Source organism: Myotis lucifugus, unplaced genomic scaffold, assembly GCF_000147115.1.
Source record: "Myotis lucifugus unplaced genomic scaffold, Myoluc2.0 scaffold_486, whole genome shotgun sequence".
NCBI classification, from domain to species: domain Eukaryota; kingdom Metazoa; phylum Chordata; class Mammalia; order Chiroptera; family Vespertilionidae; genus Myotis; species Myotis lucifugus.
Genome location: NW_005871534.1, coordinates 92,755 through 114,702, shown reverse-complemented (window position 1 = coordinate 114,702; position 21,948 = coordinate 92,755). Strand labels below are relative to the sequence as shown.

Genomic DNA, 21,948 nt, shown 5'->3' with positions numbered 1-21,948 from the left:
CTAGCGTGTCCATCACTCTGACTGGTGCTGCCGCATCCACCCCACTCCGGGCCCATCCGCCTCCTACCCTTCCAGCTGCCCGGGCCCAACCTCCATTCTGCTCCGCAGAGCCCCAACCAAGCATCCAGGAGGCCTTGCCACCGAGGCCACCGCAGGGTCACTGGCTAGCCATGTGCCTCCAGGGCCTCTGCATGAACCTTTGCAACCTTTGCAGGGGCCTGGCGGCAATTACCCTGTAACTTGATTCTTAGACCTATAATTCATTTTCCCAAATAATATTCCACTGTGTGATTATACCACGTTTATTTATGTATTCTCCTTTTTTTAAAAAAATATATATGTATTTAATTGATTTCAGAGAGAAAGGGAGAGGGAGAGAGAAATAGGACCATCAATGATGAGAGAGAATCATTGATCAGCTGCCCCCCACGGGCCCCACACAGGGGATCGAGCTCAAATTCTGTGCATGTGCCCTGACCGGGAATCCAACAGTGACCTCCTGGTTCATAGGTCCACACTCAACCACTGAGCCACACCGCCAGGCATGTATTCTCCTTTTAACAGACACTTGGGTTATTTTCAGTGTTTTGCTCTTATAGTTATTCTTTTTTTTAAGGACTGTAAATGGGTTTGTTTTTGTTGTTGTTATTTATTTTAGAGAGAAGAAAAAAGATGAAAGAGGGAGAGAGAGAAACATCCATGTGAGAGGGAAACATCTGCCAATTGCCTCCCTCACCCACCCACACCAGGGATTGAAAGCATGACCTGTGAATGTCCCCTGACCAGAAACTGAACCCCGGCCCTCTCAGGTTAGGGGACAACATTCCAACCAACTGAGCTAGACCTGCTGGGGCTGGATTTGTTTTTATAAAAAACTTTCCAAGCTCAGCCAGCGTGGCTCAGTGGTTGAGCGTTGACCTATGAACCAGGAAGTCACGGTTTGATTCCTAGTCAGGGCACATGCCCAGGTTTCCAGCTCAATCCCCAGTGTGGGGCGTGCGGGAGGCAGCCAATCAGTGATACTCTTATCATTGATGATTCTTTCTCTCTCTCCCTCTCCCTTCCTCTCTGAAATCATTAAAAATATTTTTTAAAAACTTTCCAAGATGTTCTAAGTTTTATGAATTTAAATTGAAAATAGATTCTGTCATTTATTTTGAGTTTACCATCCGCCAGAAATTATGTTAGGTGCTTTACACACATTTAAAAATTTTATTCTCATAACATTCCTATCTAGTATGTATTATCTTTAGGCAAAATGACTATTTTTATAGGCAATAGAAACTGAGGTTCCTAGAGGTTACAATTCGCTCAAGGTCAATTCACCCAAGCCAAGATCACAACTCCATCTAATTCTCATGTTCAAGTTCCTTCCAGTTCACTCCAGGCCTTAATACTGTGTTGTACACTAATAAAAACCAAGTGAGCCGAAACCGGTTTGGCTCAGTGGATAGAGTGTCAGCCTGCGGACTGAAAGGTCCTGGGTTCGATTCCGTTCAAGGGCATGTGCCTTGGTTGCGGGCATATCCCCAGTGGGAGATGTGCAGGAGGCAGCTGATCGATGTTTCTAACTCTATCTCTCTCCCTTCCTCTCTGTAAAAAATCAATAAAATATATTTTTAAAAAAAACCCAAGTGAAATGATGTACTATAAGATGTATAAGTAGTTCCTATATAGTTTATATTTTCAATGATTGCAAAGTACACATACCACAAAATGTGCCATCTTAACCACTTGTAACTGTACAGTTCAGCAGTATTAAGTACATTCCCAGGATTGTACAATCCACCTCCGGGCACTTACATTCTTGTGCATATATCCTGGGGCACATGTGCCAGATCTCCCCTATGGGGAGAATTCCACCTATAGGTGGAATGCATGGTTTTGCATATGTTCAGCTTTATCAGTTGAGATAAAACTCTTTTCCAAAATGGTTGCACCAGTTTATACTCTCATCAGCAATTACTTTTTTAAAAGTATGTAATACATTAAAATGTTTACAGACGTTCTTTATAAAGTTCCAAATGTTAAAGGAACAAAAAGGCAATACACTGCCCTAGCTGGTTTGGCTCAGTGGATAGAGCGTCGGCCTGAGGACTGGAGGGTCCCGGGTTCGATTCCGGTAAGGGCACATGCCCAGGTTTCGGGCGGGCTTGATCCCCAGTAGGGGGCGTGCAGGAGGCAGCCAATCAATGATTCTCTCTCATCATCGATGTTTCTCTCTTCCTCTCCCTTCCTCTCTGAAATCAATACAAATAAAAGATTAAAGAAAAGGTAATACACGGAAAAATCTCATATCCCCTAAGCATTTCATTCCTTTCCCAGAGGCAATCAATGTTAACAGTTTCTAGTTGCATATAGTTCCCCCTCTTACAACAAACAATAGTATTCTATACATACAGTTCTGAAGCTTGCTCACTTCTCTTAACAAACATCACAGGCACATAACCTGGTGGTCTCTGGAGCAGATTGAATGCATATACTGCTCCGCTCTACACTGCCTGTAACCTTCAATAGGTCATTTAATCGCGTTGTGCCTTATATTCTTTATATATAAGGTGTGGAAAGAATCCTAACTCAAAAGGTTTCATGAGAATTAAATAAGTTAATATAAATTAAATAAGTCAATAACATAGAACTGTGCCTATTAGAACTGTAACTATTAGCAATATACTTACATCAAGGTTTTCTCAACCTTTTTTACAGTTGCTTGGTAGCTTATTATATAACTACTAGAGGCCTGATGCATGAAATTCGTGTAAAAGTAGGCCTTCCTTCCCCGGCTGCCGTCACCAGCTTCCCTCTGGCACCCGGGACCAGGCAGCCCTGGCTTGGTCTGTAAGGATGTCTGGTCTAATTAGCATATTATGCTTTTATTATTATAGATATCACAATTTATTTTAATCATAATGAATAAACATTTAAGTTGTTTCCAGTATGTTGATATTATAAACAGCACAGCAATAACTAACGTATTATTTTCCACTCAGGCTGGTGACGACATCTGTAGGATAAAGTTCTAAAATTGAAACTGCTGGATCAAAGGTATGTGCAGTTATAACTTTACTAGACACTGGTAACGACTCTTCATGGATACATCATAGATTTTCGCATCTATCAACTTAAAGGGTACAAAAACGTCAGGAGAGAAAACTAGGTAGGCTACTGTGTTGTCTGGATGAGTCAACTAATGCCAGGAGAGGGAAAGTGACACACAGAGTTAGTGGTGGAAACAGCACCAGAACCCATGCAGGTGTCTGGAGTCCTCAAATTCGTTAAAGTCCTTTTATTTTTATTTTTTTAAAAAAATTTTTCAGGTGTTTCTGAAAATAAGTTTTATTTAAATAAGGGTGGCCAAAACCGGTTTGGCTCAGTGGATAGAGCGTCGGCCTGTGGACTGAGGGGTCCCAGGTTCGATTCCGGTCAAGGGCATGTACCTGGGTTGCGGGCACATCCCCAGTGGGAGATGTGCAGGAGGCGGCTGATCGATGTTTCTCTCTCATTGATGTTTCTAACTCTCTCTCTCTCCCTTCCTCTCTGTAAAAAATCAATTAAATATATTTTTAAAAATACATAAATACATAACATAACATTAAAATTGAAGGAGGGAAAAAAGAACACCCCCAAAATCATTTTTTTTTTTTACTTCACATGGCATTGGGCAGCTGTTGCTAGGAAGTTGCAAGCTCTATAGCTAGCTACATGACTGACACTTCAGTTTGAAATTTGTTCCCTTGTCAAAAGTTTAACTCTGATAAGAAGGTTGGCCTCAAATTACAGTGTTTGGACAACAATTAGCTAGGATCTGTCTGGTCAAAAAGACCTTGGTGGCAAGCCAGAAGTCCTTACACCTCACTGGAGGGAGGGTGGCAGGCTTGCTCTAAGCTCCATCACCTGGTCAGGTGTGGATCCGTGATTACGGAAAGCGCCCTCTAGTGGTACACCTGCCGCTGCTGCCTTACCCCTCTCCTCTCAGCTTCACCGGAGGCTGCTCAGGCGGTGACATTCTCTGAGGGCAGGGAACTCTGGTGAGGAGATTTGGCCAGACATGGGCGTGGCTGAAACATCACGGTGTTGCTCCGTTTCAGGCTGGACACTGCCAGGCGCCTACTGCTTGACCTCTGTTTAAATGAGGAACTTCAAGACTAGAGAGCATGGCTCTTTTCAGTTTATTGCATGAAGGAGTTACACCAGTCCAAGTTAAAAGCAGACCCCAAACGGTTACATTATACAAGCTGTGAGGTTTTTAAACTTGTGACAAGGGACAGAAGGGAAATTCTACTCATTGCAAAGAAATCCTCACTTAAGCTTCTGTGAGCCAAAAGCACTTAAAACCCACGAACCTTCAGCTGGTGGTCCTTAGCCAGTCCAATCTCCACGAGGAAAAGGCATATGTTCTTGCGCTGGTCACCCTGCAGCGCACCCTCCATATTCTGGATGCTCAATGACAGTACCATTGTAGGCAAATTTCTTCTTAAAGGCCTTCACTAGTTTCTTTTCATCGTAATCATCAGCGATCCCTTGGACAGTAGTAAGGGTCTTCCTGCCGTTTCTCTGTTGAATTCTTTTTTTAAAAAAATATATTTTATTGATTTTTCACAGAGAGGAAGGGAGAGGGATAGAGAGCCAGAAACATCGATGAGAGAGAAACATCGATCAGCTGCCTCCTGCACACCCCCTACTGGGGATGTGCCTGCAACCAAGGTACATGCCCTTGACTGGAATCAAACCTGGGACCCTTCAGTCCGCAGGCCAATGCTCTATCCACTGAGCCAAACCAGTCAGGGATCTGTTGAATTCTTATTTGGATATAATCCTCAGTGCCAGCGGGAAGCAGGTCATCACCCTTACTTGCATCAGCAAAGGGGTCAAAAGAGTGGAGGTTCTGGATAGCGGACATACGATACGATTCTTTTTCCTCGGTGGAAACAGCCTGCCCAGGCTGCGGCGGGAGAAGGCAGGCAGGGGGGACGGAGCGTCGGGAAGCGAGGGGGGCTCTAGGGGGAGGTTGCTGAGTCCTCGGGCGGCGGCTCAGTCACTGAGCCGTTAAAGTCCTTTTAAACCTTGCATTATTTTCATGCAGGAGTTTGCTTATCCAATTTCTTATCATTCTTTGTGAGATATATATATATATATATATATATATATATATATATATATATATATAATTTTTTATTTTTATTTTTTTTTTTACAGAGAGGAAGGGACAGGGATAGAGAGTTAGGAACATCGATGAGAGAGAACCATCAATTCAGCCGCACAACCCCTACTGGGGATGTGCCCGCAACCAAGGTACATGCCCTTGACCAGAATCGAACTTGGGACTCCTCAGTCTTCAGGCCCACGCTCTATACACTGAGCCAAACCAGTTAGGGCTCTTATCTTTCTGAAACTTTCCACGGGTTATTTTTCCTTCCCTGGATCGATCGTGTGCGCTGTCAGGTGGCCCTTGGACACGGGGTTTGCGAGCTGGCGACCTTCCCCGTCTATGACGCCCTGTGCTCGGTAACCGGCCTCTGGGGAGCAGGGTTCCGCCGGCCGCGGGCAAGAGTTCATTTAAATGACACGCGGGCGGCGACCCAGAGCGCCCGCTGCGTAAAGCAGCCGCCCCCAAGCGCGCCAGTTGGAGGTCGGTTGGTAATACGTCCGTCTCTCAGACCAAAGGAGGCCCGCCTCTGGGTGCGCGGTGCTTATTGGGCGAAAGGGCTGTCAATCAGCAGGGCCATAAGTACGGAGGCCGTGGCCCCGCCCTCAGGAAGGCAGGAGCGCGCGGCGTGCCTGCAGCTCCCGGCGCGAGTCGTGCCGGTTGCAGTCGCCGCGCTCACCTCTGACTGTTGGTCCGCGTTCACTGGAGAAGGAACCAAAGGGGACTCTGCTGTCCTCCCTCCCGCCTGGCCAGGCAGGCGCGATGGCAGACCCCGCGGCGACGGGTGCCGGCGGGGAGGCGGCGGCGGCAGGTTCGGCGGGTCTGGCGGGCTTGTCTCTGGGTCACGGCTTCTCGAGCTACCGGCCCTTCGAGCCGCAGGCGCTGGGGCTGAGCCCGAGCTGGCGGCTGACGGGCTTCTCCGGCCTCAAGGGCTGAGGCTGCAAGGTCCCCCAGGAGACGCTGCTCAAACTCCTGGCGGGACTGACGCGGCCCGACGACCCGGGCCTGGCCGGAGGCCATGAAGAGGTGGCCCAGGAAGCCGGCCTGCAGGTCCTGGCGGAGCCCAGCCCCAGCTTGCCGGCCCTGGGCATCGGGATGGACTCCTGCGTCATCCCGCTGAGGCACGGAGGCCTGTCGCTGGTGCAGACCACGGACTTCTTCTACCCGTTGGTGGACGACCCCTACATGATGGGGCGCATCGCCTGCGCCAACGTGCTGAGCGACCTCTACGCCATGGGCATCACCGAGTGCGACAACATGCTCATGCTCCTCAGCGTGAGCCAGAGCATGACCGAGGAGGAGCGGGAGAAGGTCACCCCGCTCCTGGTCAGGGGCTTCCGGGATGCAGCCGAGGACGGCGGGACGGCGGTGACGGGCGGACAGACTGTGGTAAACCCTTGGGTCATCGTGGGCGGGGTGGCCACGGTGGTGTGTCAGCCCAATGAGTTCATCATGCCCGACAGTGCCGTGGTCGGGGACGTGCTGGTGTTAACCAAGCCCTTAGGAACCCAGGTGGCTGTCAATGCCCACCAGTGGCTGGATAACCCTGAAAAGTGGAATAAGATCAAGATGGTGGTCTCCAGAGAAGAGGTGGAGCTGGCCTATCGGGAAGCCATGTTCAATATGGCCACCCTGAACAGAACTGCCGCGGGGTTGATGCACACATTTAATGCCCATGCAGCCACAGATATCACAGGCTTTGGCATTCTGGGGCACGCTCAGAATCTTGCCAAACAACAAAGAAACGAGGTGTCCTTTGTCATCCATAACCTGCCCATCATTGCCAAGATGGCCGCCATCAGCAAGGCCAGTGGGCGCTTTGGGCTCCTTCAAGGAACCTCGGCAGAAACTTCTGGGGGGTTGCTGATCTGTTTGCCAAGGGAACAGGCTGCTCGCTTTTGCTCTGAGATAAAATCTTCCAAGTACGGAGAGGGTCACCAAGCCTGGATCGTTGGCATTGTGGAAAAGGGGAACCGGATGGCCCGCATCATTGACAAGCCTCGAGTTATTGAGGTCCTGCCTCGTGGGACCACTGCTACCGCTCTGCCTCCAGACCATCCCAACGCCTCCTCTGAACCTAGCTCTTGAGATGGAAGAGCAGAAGTTGTCTGGACCTCACCGCCTGTGCACACAATCATGGATGGTTCTGAAGAGTTGACTTTAGGAACAGATTTCCAAAGAAGGCTGCCCGCATAGTAGTCCCACAGTTGCCCTTTCCAGGTGATTTGAGTCAGCCCATCAGAAGCTGCACATCCAAGGCCAGAAGTCTCATTTTGGACTTCGGGGGAGGGTGGTTTTATTTTGGCTTGGAAGAGGAGCACAAAAACCTGTATCCTCTTTCCAAGAGCAAAGTGAGAAAATTTCCATCTGAGAGAATTGGGGGGAAATACATATACATGTGCAACTAAATTTGGACCAATATGGTTGATAAATATAAATTGTTAAGATCTTATAATGCAATGACAGGTTCTTTACTAGACTTTTCTGAAATGCTGTTCCTTTCCTGCTCTGGACAAGAATTGAGCAGCTTGTCCAATGCCTGGGAAAGGAAGACCTGCAGCCATCTGACCTGGTCTCTGTTAATGATGTCTCTTCCTCTAAACCCTTTTAAGGACTGGGAGAGGCAGAGAAGCCCAGAGCCCAGGCTCGGTGGTCATTAAGATGTTAAAGTTTGTGCTGAAAATTCCTGATGATTTAATCAGTGAAGTGATTTCTAGTGAATTAAATAAAAAGCATTTTGTTGAAAATTCATCTGGCTAATGTTTGGATCCTTGAAGTTCTGAATCTTTTACAATGTTATCAAATGAATCAATTCATACATTTAGAGTCTGGACCAAGTAGAGAGTTTTCTCATGTTTCCCTGATTCTGGACCTGGGGATTTAACCCCCAGATTTATGTTTGCACCCTCCCCGAGTTGACAGCAAAGGACAAAACAGACATAAACCTCAAGGACTAGACAGTGGGAGAGGAAATAGCAAAAGTGCCAACAGTCCTTGGAAAATGAAAAGTAGGTGGAAGAGGGGTAACTGACTTAGCAGGATAGAGGAAGCGTGAATGCCTTCCGAGTTGGGGAATACTAAGGGACATGGGATCAAAAACAGATTCTGGCCCTGGCTGGTTTAGCTCAGTGGATAAAGTGTCAGACTGTGGACTGAAGGGTCCTGGGTGGGATTCAGGCCAAGGGTACATGCAGGTTCAGTTCCCAATAGGGGGCCTGCAGGTGGCAGCCAATCAATGATTCTCATCATTGATGTTTCTATCTCTCCCTGTCTGGAATCAATAAAAACATCCTATATAATAGAAGCTAATATGCAAATCGACCAAACCTTGGAAAAACCGGTCTCTATGGTACACGCTGATCACCAGGGGACAGATGCTCAACCACAGGGGAGTGCTGCTTGGCTAGAAGGCTGTGGTCGGAGCCTCTCCGTGGGACATCCCCCGAGGGCTCCCGGACTGGAAAAGGGTACAGACCTGGATGGGGGACCCCTCCGCCCCCCAAATGCATGAATGCTGTGCACTGGGCCTCTAGTATTTAAAATAAAACAGATTAAAACAGGTTGAACATTTCTAAGAGAAATTCCAGGAAGAGGTAATAAAGCATATGGAAGAAAGAAAATTATCAAAGAGTAATACAAGAACGTTTTTTAAAACTTAGAAGTTGTGTCACATACCTCTTAATTCCCACCATAGAGAGTGAAAAAAGACATTAATTTTAATAATAATAGTCCCAAGTATTTATATAATGCATACTCTTTGCCAGGCACTGTTCTAAGTGTTTTATACGTGTTAACTAATTTAAAATCCCAACCCCATTTTGTCAATAAGGAAGCTGAGGTGCCGGGAGATTAAGAAATTTGCCCAACCCGTCCAGCGTGGCTCAGTGGTTGAGTGTTGAGCTATGAACCAGGAAGTCACTGGTGGGGTATATGCCCAGGTTATGGGCTTGTTCCCCATTGTGGGGTGTGCAGGAGGCAGCCAACCAATGATTCTCATCATTGATGTTTCTATCTTTCTCTCCCTCTCTAAAATCAATAAAAATGTATTTTAAAAAGAAAGAAATTTGCCCAAGGGTACACAATCAGTCTTCTAGGCAGTGTGACTCCTGAGCGCATGCTTGTATTCACCATGCTCTCCTAAAATCTTCTGGGGAGAGGGAAGATCATGTACTAAGGTTTGGGGATAAGACTGGTATCAGAGCCCTAGCCAGTTTCTCTCAGTGGATAGAGTGTCGACCTGCAGACTGAAGGGTCCCAGGTTTGATTCCTGTCAAGGGCATATGCCGGGGCTGTGGGCTCCATCCCCAGTAGGGGGCATGCAGGAGGCAGCCAATCAAGGATTCTCTTTCATCATTGATGTTTCTATCTCTCTCCTTTCCTCTCTGAAATCAATAAAAATATATTTAAAGACCAAAAAAAAAAAAATCAACAAAACACATATTGTCCTGGTCCTCCCAGCATACACATGAAGGGGCCTTGAAGGCCATCATTACATAAATAGAAAATTGAGGCTCAAAGAAGAGAAATAATCTCCCCAAGGGGATAGGTTAATGGGGTCCCAATAACCCGAGTCCTAGTTTCCCATTACACACTCTTGTCTCTGGGATCTCAGACTGGCTCAGGTTCTCCCACCCCCATAACACCCACCCAGCTTATGGGCCTCTACTACTTTGTTCTCCAGCTGCTTCTGCCTCTTCCACTCCAGGATTTCCCAAAGAGCCTTACTGGGAGCAGTTGCACAGCTTGGCTCTAATAAGGAAGGTGGCCAAACTCTTATGAGTAGCAGAAGGGCATGTGTGTGCGTGCTCATGTGTGCCTGTCCCAGCCCGTCCATCCTGTCATTAATCATTTGTCAGCCTGTGCTGGGGAAACACTTTAGGTTTTTTATTTGTTTGTTTGTTTTAAATATATATTTTTATTGATTTCAGAGAGGAAGGAACAGGGAGAGAGCAATAGAAACATCAATGATGAGAGAGAGAATCATTGATTGGCTGCCTCCTACATGTCCCACACTAGGGATCGAGCCTGCAATCCGGGCATATGGCCTGAGGAGACCAGGAATCAAACCATGACCTCCTGGTTCATAGGTTGATGCTCAACCACTGAGCCATACCGGCTGGGCCAGAAACACATTAGTTTTGAAAAGACTAGATGACCCAACACCAGAGGGGCGTGGGCATAGGTTTCTAAAGGGTTAATCACAAATGTGGACCAAAACACAAGACCAAGCACACTGTGACCCTGACAAAAGCAGGGAGGTGGGTTTGCCTAAATATGTCTGAGGGGAATGGTGAAAACTGACTGGATGTGGGGGTGGGGGTGGAAAGAGCATGGGATGAGGAGTCCAGATGATAGGGCCAATCATGTGCAGGTCTGTTCCCTCTCCCCCATAAGGGCCTCCCTTATCCCCCAACTCCGTGCTGTGCTGGAGCTGGTCTTCAGCTGATGGTCTTCAGATGATGCAGTGGAGCAAAGAACTTGGATGTCCCCGCAGGTTCTTCACAAGAGCCTGACAGCTCAGCCAGGGATCTCCTGGGCAGAGGGCTGAGGCAGTCCCAGAGAGAAAGCCTCTTCCTCCTTGTCAATCTCCAAGGACCATCTGACCTGTGAGCTCTAGAACTCCTAGTCCCTGGCTATTATTCAAAAATCCGAGATGCAGAGACTCCTGAAAAAGTTGCTCTCCAAGTGTGTTTTAGTTTCCAGTAGAAGAGTTTTGGGTTCTTATTTGGAGACACTTAGCAAACACCAAGGAAGGTGCTAGGGAAGGTAGTTGGCTCCTGAAACTTTCAATTCATAGATCCATGAGGCAACTCAATGCTCTGAACTTCAGGCCTGTGTGTCCATGTGCCTGCAGGACATCATGATGTGTCCTAGAGCCATCTTAGATTCTATGTTTCCCAAACTGAATTTATTATCTTCCCTCCCACCCAACTTCCAAGTCTTTTGTGTCCTCTTTTCAACAAATGGCAAAACTATCCATCCATTTACTGCCTCCTGCACATCTCCTACTGGGGATGTGCCCGCAACCAAGGTACATGCCCTTGACCGGAATCGAACCTGGGACCTTTCAGTCCACAGGCCGACGCTCTATCCACTGAGCCAAACCGGTTTCGGCGATTTCTGGGGTTCTTAACCAAGCGCCCTTCCCTTCTCCCTGCCCTGTCATGTCCCTTTCCCGCCATCGGATGCCCGTAAGGGAAGTGACGCGCTCGCCCCGATGACAGTGACTGGCGCCCTGCCTTGGTCTGGCACCTCCACTCACCTGCTGCCAACACCTGCCATGTTTCATGCGTGGTCCCTAGTGGTCAGTGCACGTCATAACGACCAGTTGTTTGGTTGTTCCGCTGTTCAGTCTATTTGCATATTAGGGTTTTTTAAAAAATATATATTTTATTGATTTTTCACAGAGAGGAGGGAAGAGGGATAGAGAGTTAGAAACATCGATGAGAGAGAAACATCGATCAGCTGCCTCTTGCACTCCGCCTACTGGGGATGTGCCCGCAACCAAGGTACGTGCCCTTGACCAGAATCGAACCTGGGACCCTTGAGTCTGCAGGCTGACGCTCTACCCGCTGAGCCAAACCGGTTAGAGCACATATTAGGGTTTTATATATAAAGATTATATAGGATTATTGTACAAAAGAAAGCAAGAATTTATTGCGGTGCAGCAAAAACATACTTAGGGCAGTGAAACAAGGAAGGGCATAGAAGCAACAAGAGAGCCTAGGCTGGGCTGCTCTGGCTCACTGGGAGGTCAGAGAAAAGGGGGCTTGGAGACAGGTTCAGCGGGTTAGCCAGGGAGGAGCTGACACTGCCCATTGCTCTCCTGGTTGCAAGTCTCACGGGGTCCCTTAGAGGTTAGGAGACACGCTCCTGTGGGGGAATGGCACGGGCATGCTCCCTAGACGGAGAGAGCAATAATGGAGGTATTATTGATGAGGTCTTCTAGATAGAATGATCAGTGATTTGCTGAAATCTATCCACACTGAGCATTTTTCTGGCTTTAATTTTAGCATTTGGTCTGAAACATCTATTAATCACTCAATAGAACAGCTGTTCTCAACCTGTGGGTCGCGACCCCTTTGGGGGTCAAACGACCCTTTCACAGGGGTCGCCTAAGACCATCGGAAAACACATATATAATTACATATTGTTTTTGTGATTAATCACTATGCTTTAATTATGTTCAATTTGTAACAATGAAAATACATCCTGCATATCAGATATTTACATTACGATTCATAACAGTAGCAAAATTACAGTTATGAAGTAGCCACGAAAATAATTTTATGGTTGGGGGTCACCACAACATGAGGAACTGTATTAAAGGGTCACGACATTAGGAAGGTTGAAAACCACTACAATAGAATATCTCAAATAGTTTGGTATCCACACCTTTTTAAGATGCTTGGCCAGCGTTTCCAGGGCAGAGGCCTCAGCGCACGACTGAAGCTTGCTCCTATTGGTCCAGTCCAGGTTAGGGGCGGGCTATAGCAACTCCACACAAGTAACTGGCCTTTCCTGTGGCTCCGCCCCCGGAAGCAATCGCTAACGCCTGTGATTGGCCAGAGCCTCTAGAGGCGGGCTCCGAGCTGAGCTGGGGGTTCGTAGTGCAATCTGGGCAGCAGCTCAGTGGGTGACATGTCCGCTGTGGGTGGGGAGAAGCCAGGGGAGGCAGGGCGGGGGCAAGGGCACTGATACTGTCGGCCCCTTCAGCTTCAGCCTGACTCTACACACACAAACCCAGCTCCAGGAACCCTTTTGGGCTTATAGACACCCACTTGGTTCCGTGACGATTCACTTAAGTCACCTAAGCCTGGGGAATACCCCAACTTTGCTCCTCTCCCCATCTACTCATTCACGGGCACATGTGCGCCAGGATATAATACTTTATTCACTAACACGGGTGGAGGATTTGTAATGAAGTGGGAGAGGCCACTGTTCCCAAAAATCCCAGTAGGGGATTTGCCATGTCTCCCAGGTCCCGGGCAGCCAGTTCTGCCATCCTACCCTTTCCCAGACCAGGGTCCCGCAGTCCTTGTCCAGTTAGTCCAGCCCCTGGGAGTCAGGGCCCTGGCATGCGCCTCCTCAGCCAGACACTAGCAGCCGCAGCGACAAGGGGGCTCACCTACTCTCACACCCTGGGCAGCGCTCGCTGACGCTGGCGGCCGTAGCGCCGGGGGGCAGCTTGAAGTCTTGGCCGCACACAGTGCAGATATAGCAACGGTGCAGCACGTGCGCACGACGGTGGCGGACGTAGTGGGAGCTGAGGCGGAAGCGCCGACCGCACTCGGTGCAGGGGTAGGGCCGCTCGCCCGTGTGCGTGCGCGAATGCTCCGCCAGGTTGGACCGGTGGCCAAAACGGCGGCCACACACGGCACAGCGGTGCGGCTTCTCGCCCGTGTGCACGCGCCGGTGCTTGGCCAGCGCCGAGCTCTGCGCGAAGCGCGTGCCGCAGTCGGCGCATGCGTACGGCCGCTCCCCGGTGTGCGTGCGTCGGTGGCGCGCCAGGCACGAACTGCCGCCGAAGGCGCGCCCGCAGTCGGGGCAGGCGTAGGGCTTCTCGCCCGTGTGCACGCGCAGGTGCTGCGCGTAGTTGGAGCTCTGAGCGAAGCGGCGCCCGCACTGCGTGCACACGTAGGGCTTCTCGCCCGTGTGGCGCCGCCGGTGTTGCTGCAGGTTCGAGGCGGCGGAGAAGCTCTTGTCACACTCCGGGCACTTGTAGGGCCGCTCGCCCGTGTGCATGCGGCCGTGTTTGGTCAGCGCCGACTTCTGGGAGAAGCGCTGGCCGCACTCGGTGCAGACGAAGGGCCGCTCGCCCGTGTGCGTGCGGCCGTGTTTGGTCAGCGCCGACTTCTGCGAAAAGCCCCGGCCACACTCGGGGCATTCGAAGGGCCGTTCACCCGTGTGCGTGCGCGAATGCTTGGCCAGCGTGGACCGGCGCGCAAAAGCACGGCCGCAGTCCGCGCACGCGTGTGGGCGCGCCGGGTCGGTGGACTGCGCTGCGGCCTTGCTCGGGGCCTGCTGGGAAAGAGGAGATAGGTCAGTCCTGACCCACAGGCCCGGGGGCAAGAGACCTGGGTCTCCGCAAGTTGCGATCTCAGTTCCGCTTATGGAAAACAGGAAAGCCAGGGTGCCTCCCTCATAGCACTGGTAGGGCAGAATGCATGGAGGGGAGAGTAATGGATGGGGTGCCGTGGAGGGGATCTCCTAGGGCCTTGTAATATGAAAGATGGGGAACCATTAGAGGAGATACGGCCCGCGGGCCGGATCCGGCCCGTTTGAAATGAATAAAACTAAAAAAAAAAAAGACCGTACCCTTTTATGTAATGATGTTTACTTTAAATTTATATTAGTTCACACAAACACTCCATCCATGCTTTTGTTCCGGCCCTCCGGTCCAGTTTAAGAACCCATTGTGGCCCTCGAGTCAAAAAGTTTGCCCACCCCTGTGTTAGACGGTACTTTGCAGGGACATGACCAGATGAGACTTATTTTAAAAGCCTCCATCAGGATGCTGGGGTAGAAGGAGGCAGCAGGCAGAACAGGAGCCCAGGGAAGAGGCTACTGCACTGCAGTCATCTGGCCAGAGAATGGGGTGGGGCCACAACATTAGTAACAAAGAAACAGAATTTCCGGAGGATGAGGCCCAGAAATCAGGATTTTAAAAAGATTCCCAGGTGATTCTAATGTGCAGCCAAGGTTGAGAACCACTAGCTCCTTGCTACAGACCAGCCATATCAGCATCACCGGGAACTTGTTAGAATCTCAAGTCCCACCACAGACCTACTGAATCACAACCTTCACTTTAACAAGATTCCCAGGTGACTTGTATGCTTGTTAAAATTAAGACTTAATCTAGAAGAGAGAACAACTCCTGGAGAAAGCAGGTGGGAAAGGTGACAAGGGTTTTACAGGCTGAAGGACCGCACAGGCAGTCTTAGAGCTGAGAAAGGGCAGGTCTGTTTGAACTGGGGCATGGGATGGGTGTTGGGTCATGAAGTCAGGACATGAGGTCAGGTGGTATAGAGTTTTGAATGCCAGGCCTAGGAGCTAAAACTCTATCCTGAGGGAAACAGAAAAACACTCAAAGGTTTAAGCAAAGAGAGAAAGAGAGGATTAGATGTGCACAGAGCCCTTTGAGAATATCTTTGTGTTCATTAAGGAGAGGTTGGATTTTGATAGGCAGTGAGAGAATGCTTCAGCGCCTGCGTGCAGCATAATTCAGGCCTGTTCTGGACAACAACTGGCCATGGGACTGGGTGATAACAGCTACGAGATGCAGGATGTCAGCACTGGAAAGAGCTTTGGAGACGACAATCTTCATAGAAACAGACTCAGGGAGACCACACAGCAAGCTCATGAGCTACCTTGTGGGCAGGTGTTGTGCTAAACGTTGATGGGAAGTGTGTGAGTAATCCTCATTCCACCCTCCTCCAAATCCAGTCACCCAGATGATAGATACTCAGTCTGGCTTTCAAAAATCTTACTTTCATTATCTCACTTTACAGATGAGATAGCCAAGGCAAAGCTGGTAAATGGTGAAGCTGGGGTTTGAACCAATACTTTTAACTGCTACATGTTCTGTCTAGAGTCAGCCCTCTGTACGTTTCATGGCCAGCCATGCCCAGCCTCCTCCATCCCATCCTTAGCTCTAGCCAGTCCACTCAAGGTTTGAAAATATCCCCAACTTTCTGTCTTGTCTCCACTGCTGTCACTACCTGAGAGCAGGCTGCCAGCCTCACATGGCCTGTTCTCCCCACAGCAGCCAGCGAATCTTCTGAACAGAAAACCCAACGTGCTTCCTCTGATTTGGGGCTTCTGATGGCACTGTATCACCTCACGTGGGATGTAAAATTCCTATGCAGCTTCCAATACCTGTAGCTCTCTGGCCCCGTCTCCTCTGAGCCTTTGCTTTTGCTGTTTCCTCCTCCCGGAAGCCCCTCCTCTGCCTCCATTTGCCAAATGCCCACTGAGCTTTGTCTGTGAGCCTTCCCCACTGCCTTGAGCTGTCTGCCCTCAATCCTCTGTCTAGGCCCCCATGTGTGTCTCCCCTTTCACACCAGCCCTACGATACAGCCCAAAAAGGCCTTTGATAAAAATGAGTTGAAAATTCTCCAGAAGGCCCTAGCTCAGGGGTGGGCAAACTTTTTGACTCGAGGGCCACAATGGGTTCTTAAACTGGACCGGAGGGCCGGAACAAAAGCATGGATGGAGTGTTTGTGTGAACTAATATAAATTCAAAGTAAACATCATTACATAAAAGGGTACGGTCTTTTTTTTTTTTTAGTTTTATTCATTTCAAACGGGCCGTAGTTTGCCACGGCTGCCCTAGCTGGTTTGTTCAGTGGATAGAGTGTTGGCCTGGGGACTCAAGGGTCCCGGGTTGTATTCTGGTCAAGGGCACATGCCTGGGTTGCAGGCTTGTTCACCAGTAGGGGGCATGCAGGAGGCAGCAGATCAATGATTCTTTCTCATTATTGATGTTTCTCTCTCTCCCACTCCCTCCCTCTCCGAAATCAACAAAAAATATATATATTTTTAAAAAATCCTCCAGAAGGATGACATAGACCAAGGCCTTAAATTTTAGAAAGAAGAAGAATGAATAATATTTACCTAGTATTTGTTATGTGCCATACACAGTTCTGGCTCTTTACATGTATTAACTCATTTCATCCTCACAACCCTAAGGAGTAGGTGCGGGTATGATCTTTCTTTTACAAATGAGGAACGTGCTGAAACCGGTTTGGCTCAGTGGATAGAGCATCAGCCTGCGGACTGAAGGGTCCCAGGTTCGATTCCGGTCAGGGGCATGTACCTTGGTTGCGGGCACATCCCCAGTAGGAGATGTGCAGGAGGCAGCTGATCGATGTTTCTAACTCTCTATCTCTCTCCCTTCCTCTCTGTAAAAATTCAATAAAATATATTTTTTAAAAAATGAGGAACATGAGGCACAAAGACTTTAAAATTAAGACATTTAATCTAGAAGAGATTGCCCAAGGTGACACAGCTGGTAGCTGATGGAGATGGAAGTCCATCTTGAGCTCTAGAGTCTGAGTTCTCTTTTTATTTTTTTAAAAAATATATTTATATTGATTTCAGAGAGGAAGGGAGAGGGAGAGATAGAAACATCAATGAAGAGAGAGAATCATTGATTGGCTGCCTCTTGCACACCCCACACTGGGAATCAAGCCTGCAACCTGGGCATGTGCCCTGACCAGGAATGGAACCCTGACCTCCACAGGTTCAACCTCAACTTCATAGGTTGAGGCTCAACCATTGAGCCACGCTGGCCAGGCCGGAGTCAGTTCTTAACTTACAGGTGGAATGGGGAGATCAGGAGATCAGCGGCCAGAGGAGGCAGAGTAAGCCAGCATGATGGGCCAAGGAGGCCTGAGAAAAACAGACCTGCAGAGCTATTTTGACTGGGAGCAGAGGCCAAAGCAGCCAGCCCCCTCCCTCGAGGGCCCACCACACCCACTAGGGGGCAGCAGAACGTCTTTCCCTGGGAACTGGCTCCCCTGCAGGAAGAAACCAGAGCCTGGGCCCAGACACCTGGCCCAGCCAGAGTTCTCCAGGTATGAGCAGGGCTGCACTGGGAGTTGTGGCAGTTTGGGCCTGAATGGGGAAATCTAACTCCTATTCTGATATTAAAGCTCCTCTCGTTAAACCTTCCTCTCCCTCAGGATAAATCCCAAATGCCCTACCTGGCCTGCCAAACACCCTGGGCTCACCCACGCTTCTCCCGGTGCCCCACTCACTCCCTCTGGGCCACTGAAAGGCCCATTTCTTCTGCCTGGAGTCGCCACTCACCTCACCCCTCACTCTCACTGGTCTCAGATAAGCCATCTCTTGACTAACTTTGAGACCTTGGCCAGTCACCAAACTATCAAGCTTCCTGGGCCTCAGTTCCCTCACCTGTAAAATGGAACAAATACTACCTATGTTATAGAACCGCGGTGCTTAACACAGTGTCTGGAGAAGAGTAAATGCTACCAAGGGTCCGGGGTTTCTAACCTGGCCCCTCCCCCACCCCGTCTGCATTAGGCTCCCAGCTCCGGGCTTCTCTCCCCGGCGCCTGCTCTCACCACACAGGATAGTAGCTGCGCGGTTACTCAGCAGTCTACCAGTGCTATGCATCAAGCTCCATGGGAACCACGGAATATATATATGGTGGTCACCCAGCACGGACCCTGGCACAGTAGGTGTGACATCTCTTTGACCTCAGCATGGACAGTGGGGCAGAAGGATGGGTTGCTCATCCTCAGATTCCAGGTTAGGGATCGGGGTGTGGGACACGTACCTGCTTGTTGTCCACGGGGATCTTGAGTTTCAACACCTCATACTTCTCCTCACCCTCATTGTCATCCTTCACCAGCAGCACCATCTCCTCTTGCATCTCTTCCTCCTCCTCCTTCAGTGTCTGCTGTTCGTCAGGCATCTTGGTGTCCTAGGGAGGGCAGCTGGGTCAGAAGCTCAGGACCACCCCGCACCCCGCACCCCGCACCCCGCACCCCGGCCTGGCCCAGGCAAGGCGGTGCAGCGCGGCTTCCCTCGGCCGACCCTGGGGTTGGGCCCTCTCCCTCCCACCCAGCTCGGCCCTAGGCACCAGCACTTGCCCGCGACCAGCTCCGAAGACACTTGTTCACCCCACGCATCCCGGCGTTCAAGGCCCAGAACAGTTCGAATCTCCAGTGCCGAGTCGCCACCCTCCCCGCGCTGAGTCACTGCCGGCGCCTGGTCGGGCCGGATCTGCAGGGCACCGGCTGGAGGCGGGATCGGTACAGAGACCTGGGGGTGCGCACTCACCAGCTGCAGATTCCGCATTCGCGCAATCCCCCCACCAGGACAGGGCTCCCCGGGTTTGGACACTTGTGATGCTTCGGGGGCGGGGCCTCTGGGCGGCCTGTCATTGGTCAGGACCTCTAACCCCGCCCCCTAGGGGCGGGATCCGGAGGACCCAGGCGTCCAGTCCGAGCTGCCCCTGGAGGATGGAGCGTCCAGAAGCAGTGGCCGCCGCCGTTCCCCAGCTCCCAGGACCCCCGTCCGCTCCACCCCGACTCTCAAGGTCCTCGCAGTCCGGTTCGGACCCACCTTCAGGGCGTTCCTCCTGTGCCGCTCGGGGTCTCCGCTGCGGCCGGGCACGTCCGCTCCGCCCAAACTAGGCTTCGCGCGCTCCAGCCCGGCCTGGGCCTCTCGCTGGCGCCCTCCACCTGGTTCCTCCTCACCTCTTCCCTTTTCCTCTCTTTCCTCCTGCGCTGTCTTTTCTCCTTCCCGGCGTTGCTTTTCCTGGACTCTGAGACATCTCGCTCCTTGAAAATACGCTTATCAAACCCACGCCCACAAAAGGCTACCGCTGCCCCGTCTTGTGTCACGTGCCTGCTATGCGCCAGCATGCCAAGCGTCTCACGATCGCTTGAAAATTAAGTATGTGTCGGTGTGTTTTGTTTTGTTTTGTTAATCCTCACCCGAGGATATTTTTTCAATTTAGAGAGAGTGGAAGGGAGTGGGAGACACAAAGAGAGAGAAACATGGATGTGAGAGGGACACATCAATGGCTAACCTTCCGCAGGAGCCCGGATGGGGCGGGGATGCAGCCTGCAACCGAGCTCAACTGCTGAGCCACACCAGCCGGGCCAAGTCGTGGTCTTTGAAGTCTTCCTCTCCCAGGAGTATGCAGGGAAATGAAATGTCACTCATTTATCAGTTTCTGAAAGCTGGTAATGAGCCCTTGGTAATAATTCAGAATGTCTCCTTTTAGTAAAGTTGATTCATATGTTCCTTCATCCAGATTTATGGGGTAACGTGACTATTTCATAAGGAGAAAGGCTATGTTTGCCAAAAGAAGTAGATTTCAGGTTGAGGAGCAGTATAGGGAGATCTTTTAGCCAACAGAGATTAAAAGCTTCTGAAAATATACCTGGTTGAGTTGTTTGTTTTTTGTAAGCGGAAGCAAAGTTTATTGAGAGACAGAGGGACTCCCTGCAGCAGGCAGGGAGGGAGCCCAAGTGGGTTTTCCCTAGTTGAGTTTGAATTGTGCCATTGGTATGTTCTACTCATCCAGAGAACTGGGGTGGTAAACACAATAGAAACACTGTAGAATAGGCCAAATATTACAAATGGATTGCACTAATTGCCCAGCGAAATGAGTCCTTCAGTCACTGTAACTCAGGGAATTTCCCAATTGGGATTTAATTTTTCCCAATAATAATTTACCTGGCCTTAAGGTTGTTGCTCTCCTGCCAGGAAATGCCTATACCCAGTGAGAAAGCATACAAATCATCATATATGAAATGGTGGCATTTGGATAAAATTCAATTACCATGCCACCCTAGCCAGTTTGGTTCAATGAATAGGGCGTCGACCTGTGGACTGAAGGGTCTTGGGTTCAATTCCGGTCAAGGGCACATGCCTGGGTTGTGGCCTTGATCCCCAGTGTGGGGCGTGCAGAAGGCAGCTGATCAATGATTCTCTCTCATCATTGATATTTCCATCTCTCTCTCCCTTCCACTTTGAAATCAATAAAAATATGCAAATTTTTTTTTTAAAAAATTCAATTACCATACCTCAAATGGATCTAAAGGAAGTGGAAAATGTCCTTGGGATCCATGGACTGGTTTTCCAGGATTATATTTGGACAGATAGAACATCGGCTGTATACTTTATGATACAGTAAGAGAAGATTTCTAGTAATATTGCTTACTTCATGAAATCATCTTTTGGGGATGATTTACATGTATATGTTGAAGTATAGGGAGTTGGGCCCCTATAGGTAAGATTGGTTTCTGATTGAGTCCAAGCCATATGTGTTTGCCTGGGTCAAAGATTCCCGCTACCTGACCTTTTTAATCCTCACCTGAGGATTTGTTTATTGATTTGAGAGAGAGAGGAAGGGAGAGAGAGAAACATCAATGATGAGAGAGAATCACTGATCAGCTGCCTCCTGCACACCCCACACTCAGTATCAACCCCGAATCCAATCGTGACCTCCTGGTTCATAGGTTGATGCTCAACCACTAAGCAACACCAGCTCGGCTCTTTTTATTTTTCTCTAAATCCCATTTCAGTTTTCTATAACCCTTCTTTCTTTCTCTTTTCTTTCTTTCTTTTTCTTCTTCTTCTTCTTTTTTTTTTTTTTTTTTTTTTTTTTTTTGTTAATCCTCACCCGAGGATATTTCTTTCCCATTGATTTTTAGAGAGAGTGGAAGGCAGGGGAGAGACAGAAAGAGAGAAACATCAATGTGAGAGAGACACATTGAATTAGTTGCCTCCCACGCATGCCCCAACTATTCATTCTGTTGCTTTTGCTCCCAGAAACCAGTAGGTACATTCATTGGAATAGGTTGGAATGGCCAGAATCGCATGCTCTAACAGTTACATTAAGTTCCTTTGTGAGTCCATCAGGGTCCCGGAGAAAATCAGGGAGATCTTTAGGTAGATTCCTTAATTATGTTCTAGTCCAAGTAATGTATACAATTGCTGGTTCCCCTCTGCCTGAGACCAGCTTTTCTCCAAAGGGAGCTGCTAGAATTCCTGCATTATCCTTGTCTGAATTTCTATCCGCACTTTCCCCTAGGTCAGTGGTCGGCAAACTCATTAGTCAACAGAGCCAAATATCAACAGTACAACGACTGAAATTTCTTTTGAGAGCCACATTTTTTAAACTTAAACTATATAGGTAGATACATTGTTATTAACTTAATTAGGGTACTCCTAAGGCTTAGGAAGAGCCACACTCAAGGGGCCAAAGAACCGCATGTGGCTCGCGAGCCGCAGTTTGCAGACCACTGCCCTAGGTCAGT

The 21,948-nt window shown here is 49.3% G+C and overlaps 3 protein-coding genes and 2 pseudogenes across 6 annotated transcripts in view; 1 reads left to right on the top strand and 4 right to left on the bottom strand.

Annotated features, from left to right (window-relative positions):
- LOC102417662 overlaps positions 1 to 1,725 on the bottom strand; it is a 4,323-nt pseudogene extending 2,598 nt beyond the window's left edge.
- LOC102434454 (zinc finger protein 771) overlaps positions 1 to 19,307 on the bottom strand; it is a 40,917-nt gene extending 21,610 nt beyond the window's left edge. The window contains exon 1 of the mRNA XM_023744783.1: positions 19,241 to 19,307. The gene's annotated coding sequence lies outside the window, so the exon portion shown is untranslated. The remainder of the gene's footprint in view (positions 1 to 19,240) is intronic.
- LOC102434767 lies at positions 4,152 to 4,927 on the bottom strand (annotated as a pseudogene).
- On the top strand, positions 5,753 to 7,897 carry LOC102435074 (selenide, water dikinase 2-like). Its single transcript, XM_014445903.2, has one exon. The coding sequence runs from the start codon at positions 5,909 to 5,911 to the stop codon at positions 7,232 to 7,234; it is 1,326 nt and encodes a 441-aa protein (XP_014301389.1). The 5' UTR covers positions 5,753 to 5,908; the 3' UTR covers positions 7,235 to 7,897.
- On the bottom strand, positions 13,018 to 19,319 carry LOC102435384 (zinc finger protein 771). Of its 4 annotated transcripts, XM_023744780.1 has the most exons (4): positions 19,241 to 19,319; positions 18,766 to 18,912; positions 18,450 to 18,596; positions 13,018 to 14,170 (listed from the first exon to the last, which is right to left on the bottom strand). In XM_023744780.1, exons 2-4 carry the CDS (start codon positions 18,802 to 18,804, stop codon positions 13,271 to 13,273), a joined length of 1,086 nt encoding a protein of 361 aa, XP_023600548.1. In that variant the 5' UTR covers positions 18,805 to 18,912; positions 19,241 to 19,319; the 3' UTR covers positions 13,018 to 13,270. The 4 variants fall into 4 exon arrangements, with proteins under 4 accessions (XP_023600548.1, XP_023600547.1, XP_023600549.1 ...); XM_023744779.1 differs by lacking the exon at positions 19,241 to 19,319 and having other exon boundaries at positions 18,766 to 19,234; XM_023744781.1 differs by lacking the exon at positions 19,241 to 19,319 and having other exon boundaries at positions 13,018 to 14,167; positions 18,766 to 19,234.
- Between the last annotated feature and the right edge of the window lie 2,629 nt (positions 19,320 to 21,948).

Bases quoted from the DNA above. Each gene is read 5' to 3' on its own strand.
- LOC102435384 (XM_023744780.1), bottom strand. From the start codon at position 18,804: ATGCGTGGGGTGAACAAGTGTCTTCGGAGCTGGTCGCGG. The intron at 18,597-18,765 runs GCAAGTGCTGGT...TGCCCTCCCTAG, and splicing joins GTCTTCGGAGCTGGTCGCGG to GACACCAAGATGCCTGACGA. The intron at 14,171-18,449 runs GTACGTGTCCCA...CCTCTTTCCCAG, and splicing joins TCCCCGTGGACAACAAGCAG to CAGGCCCCGAGCAAGGCCGC.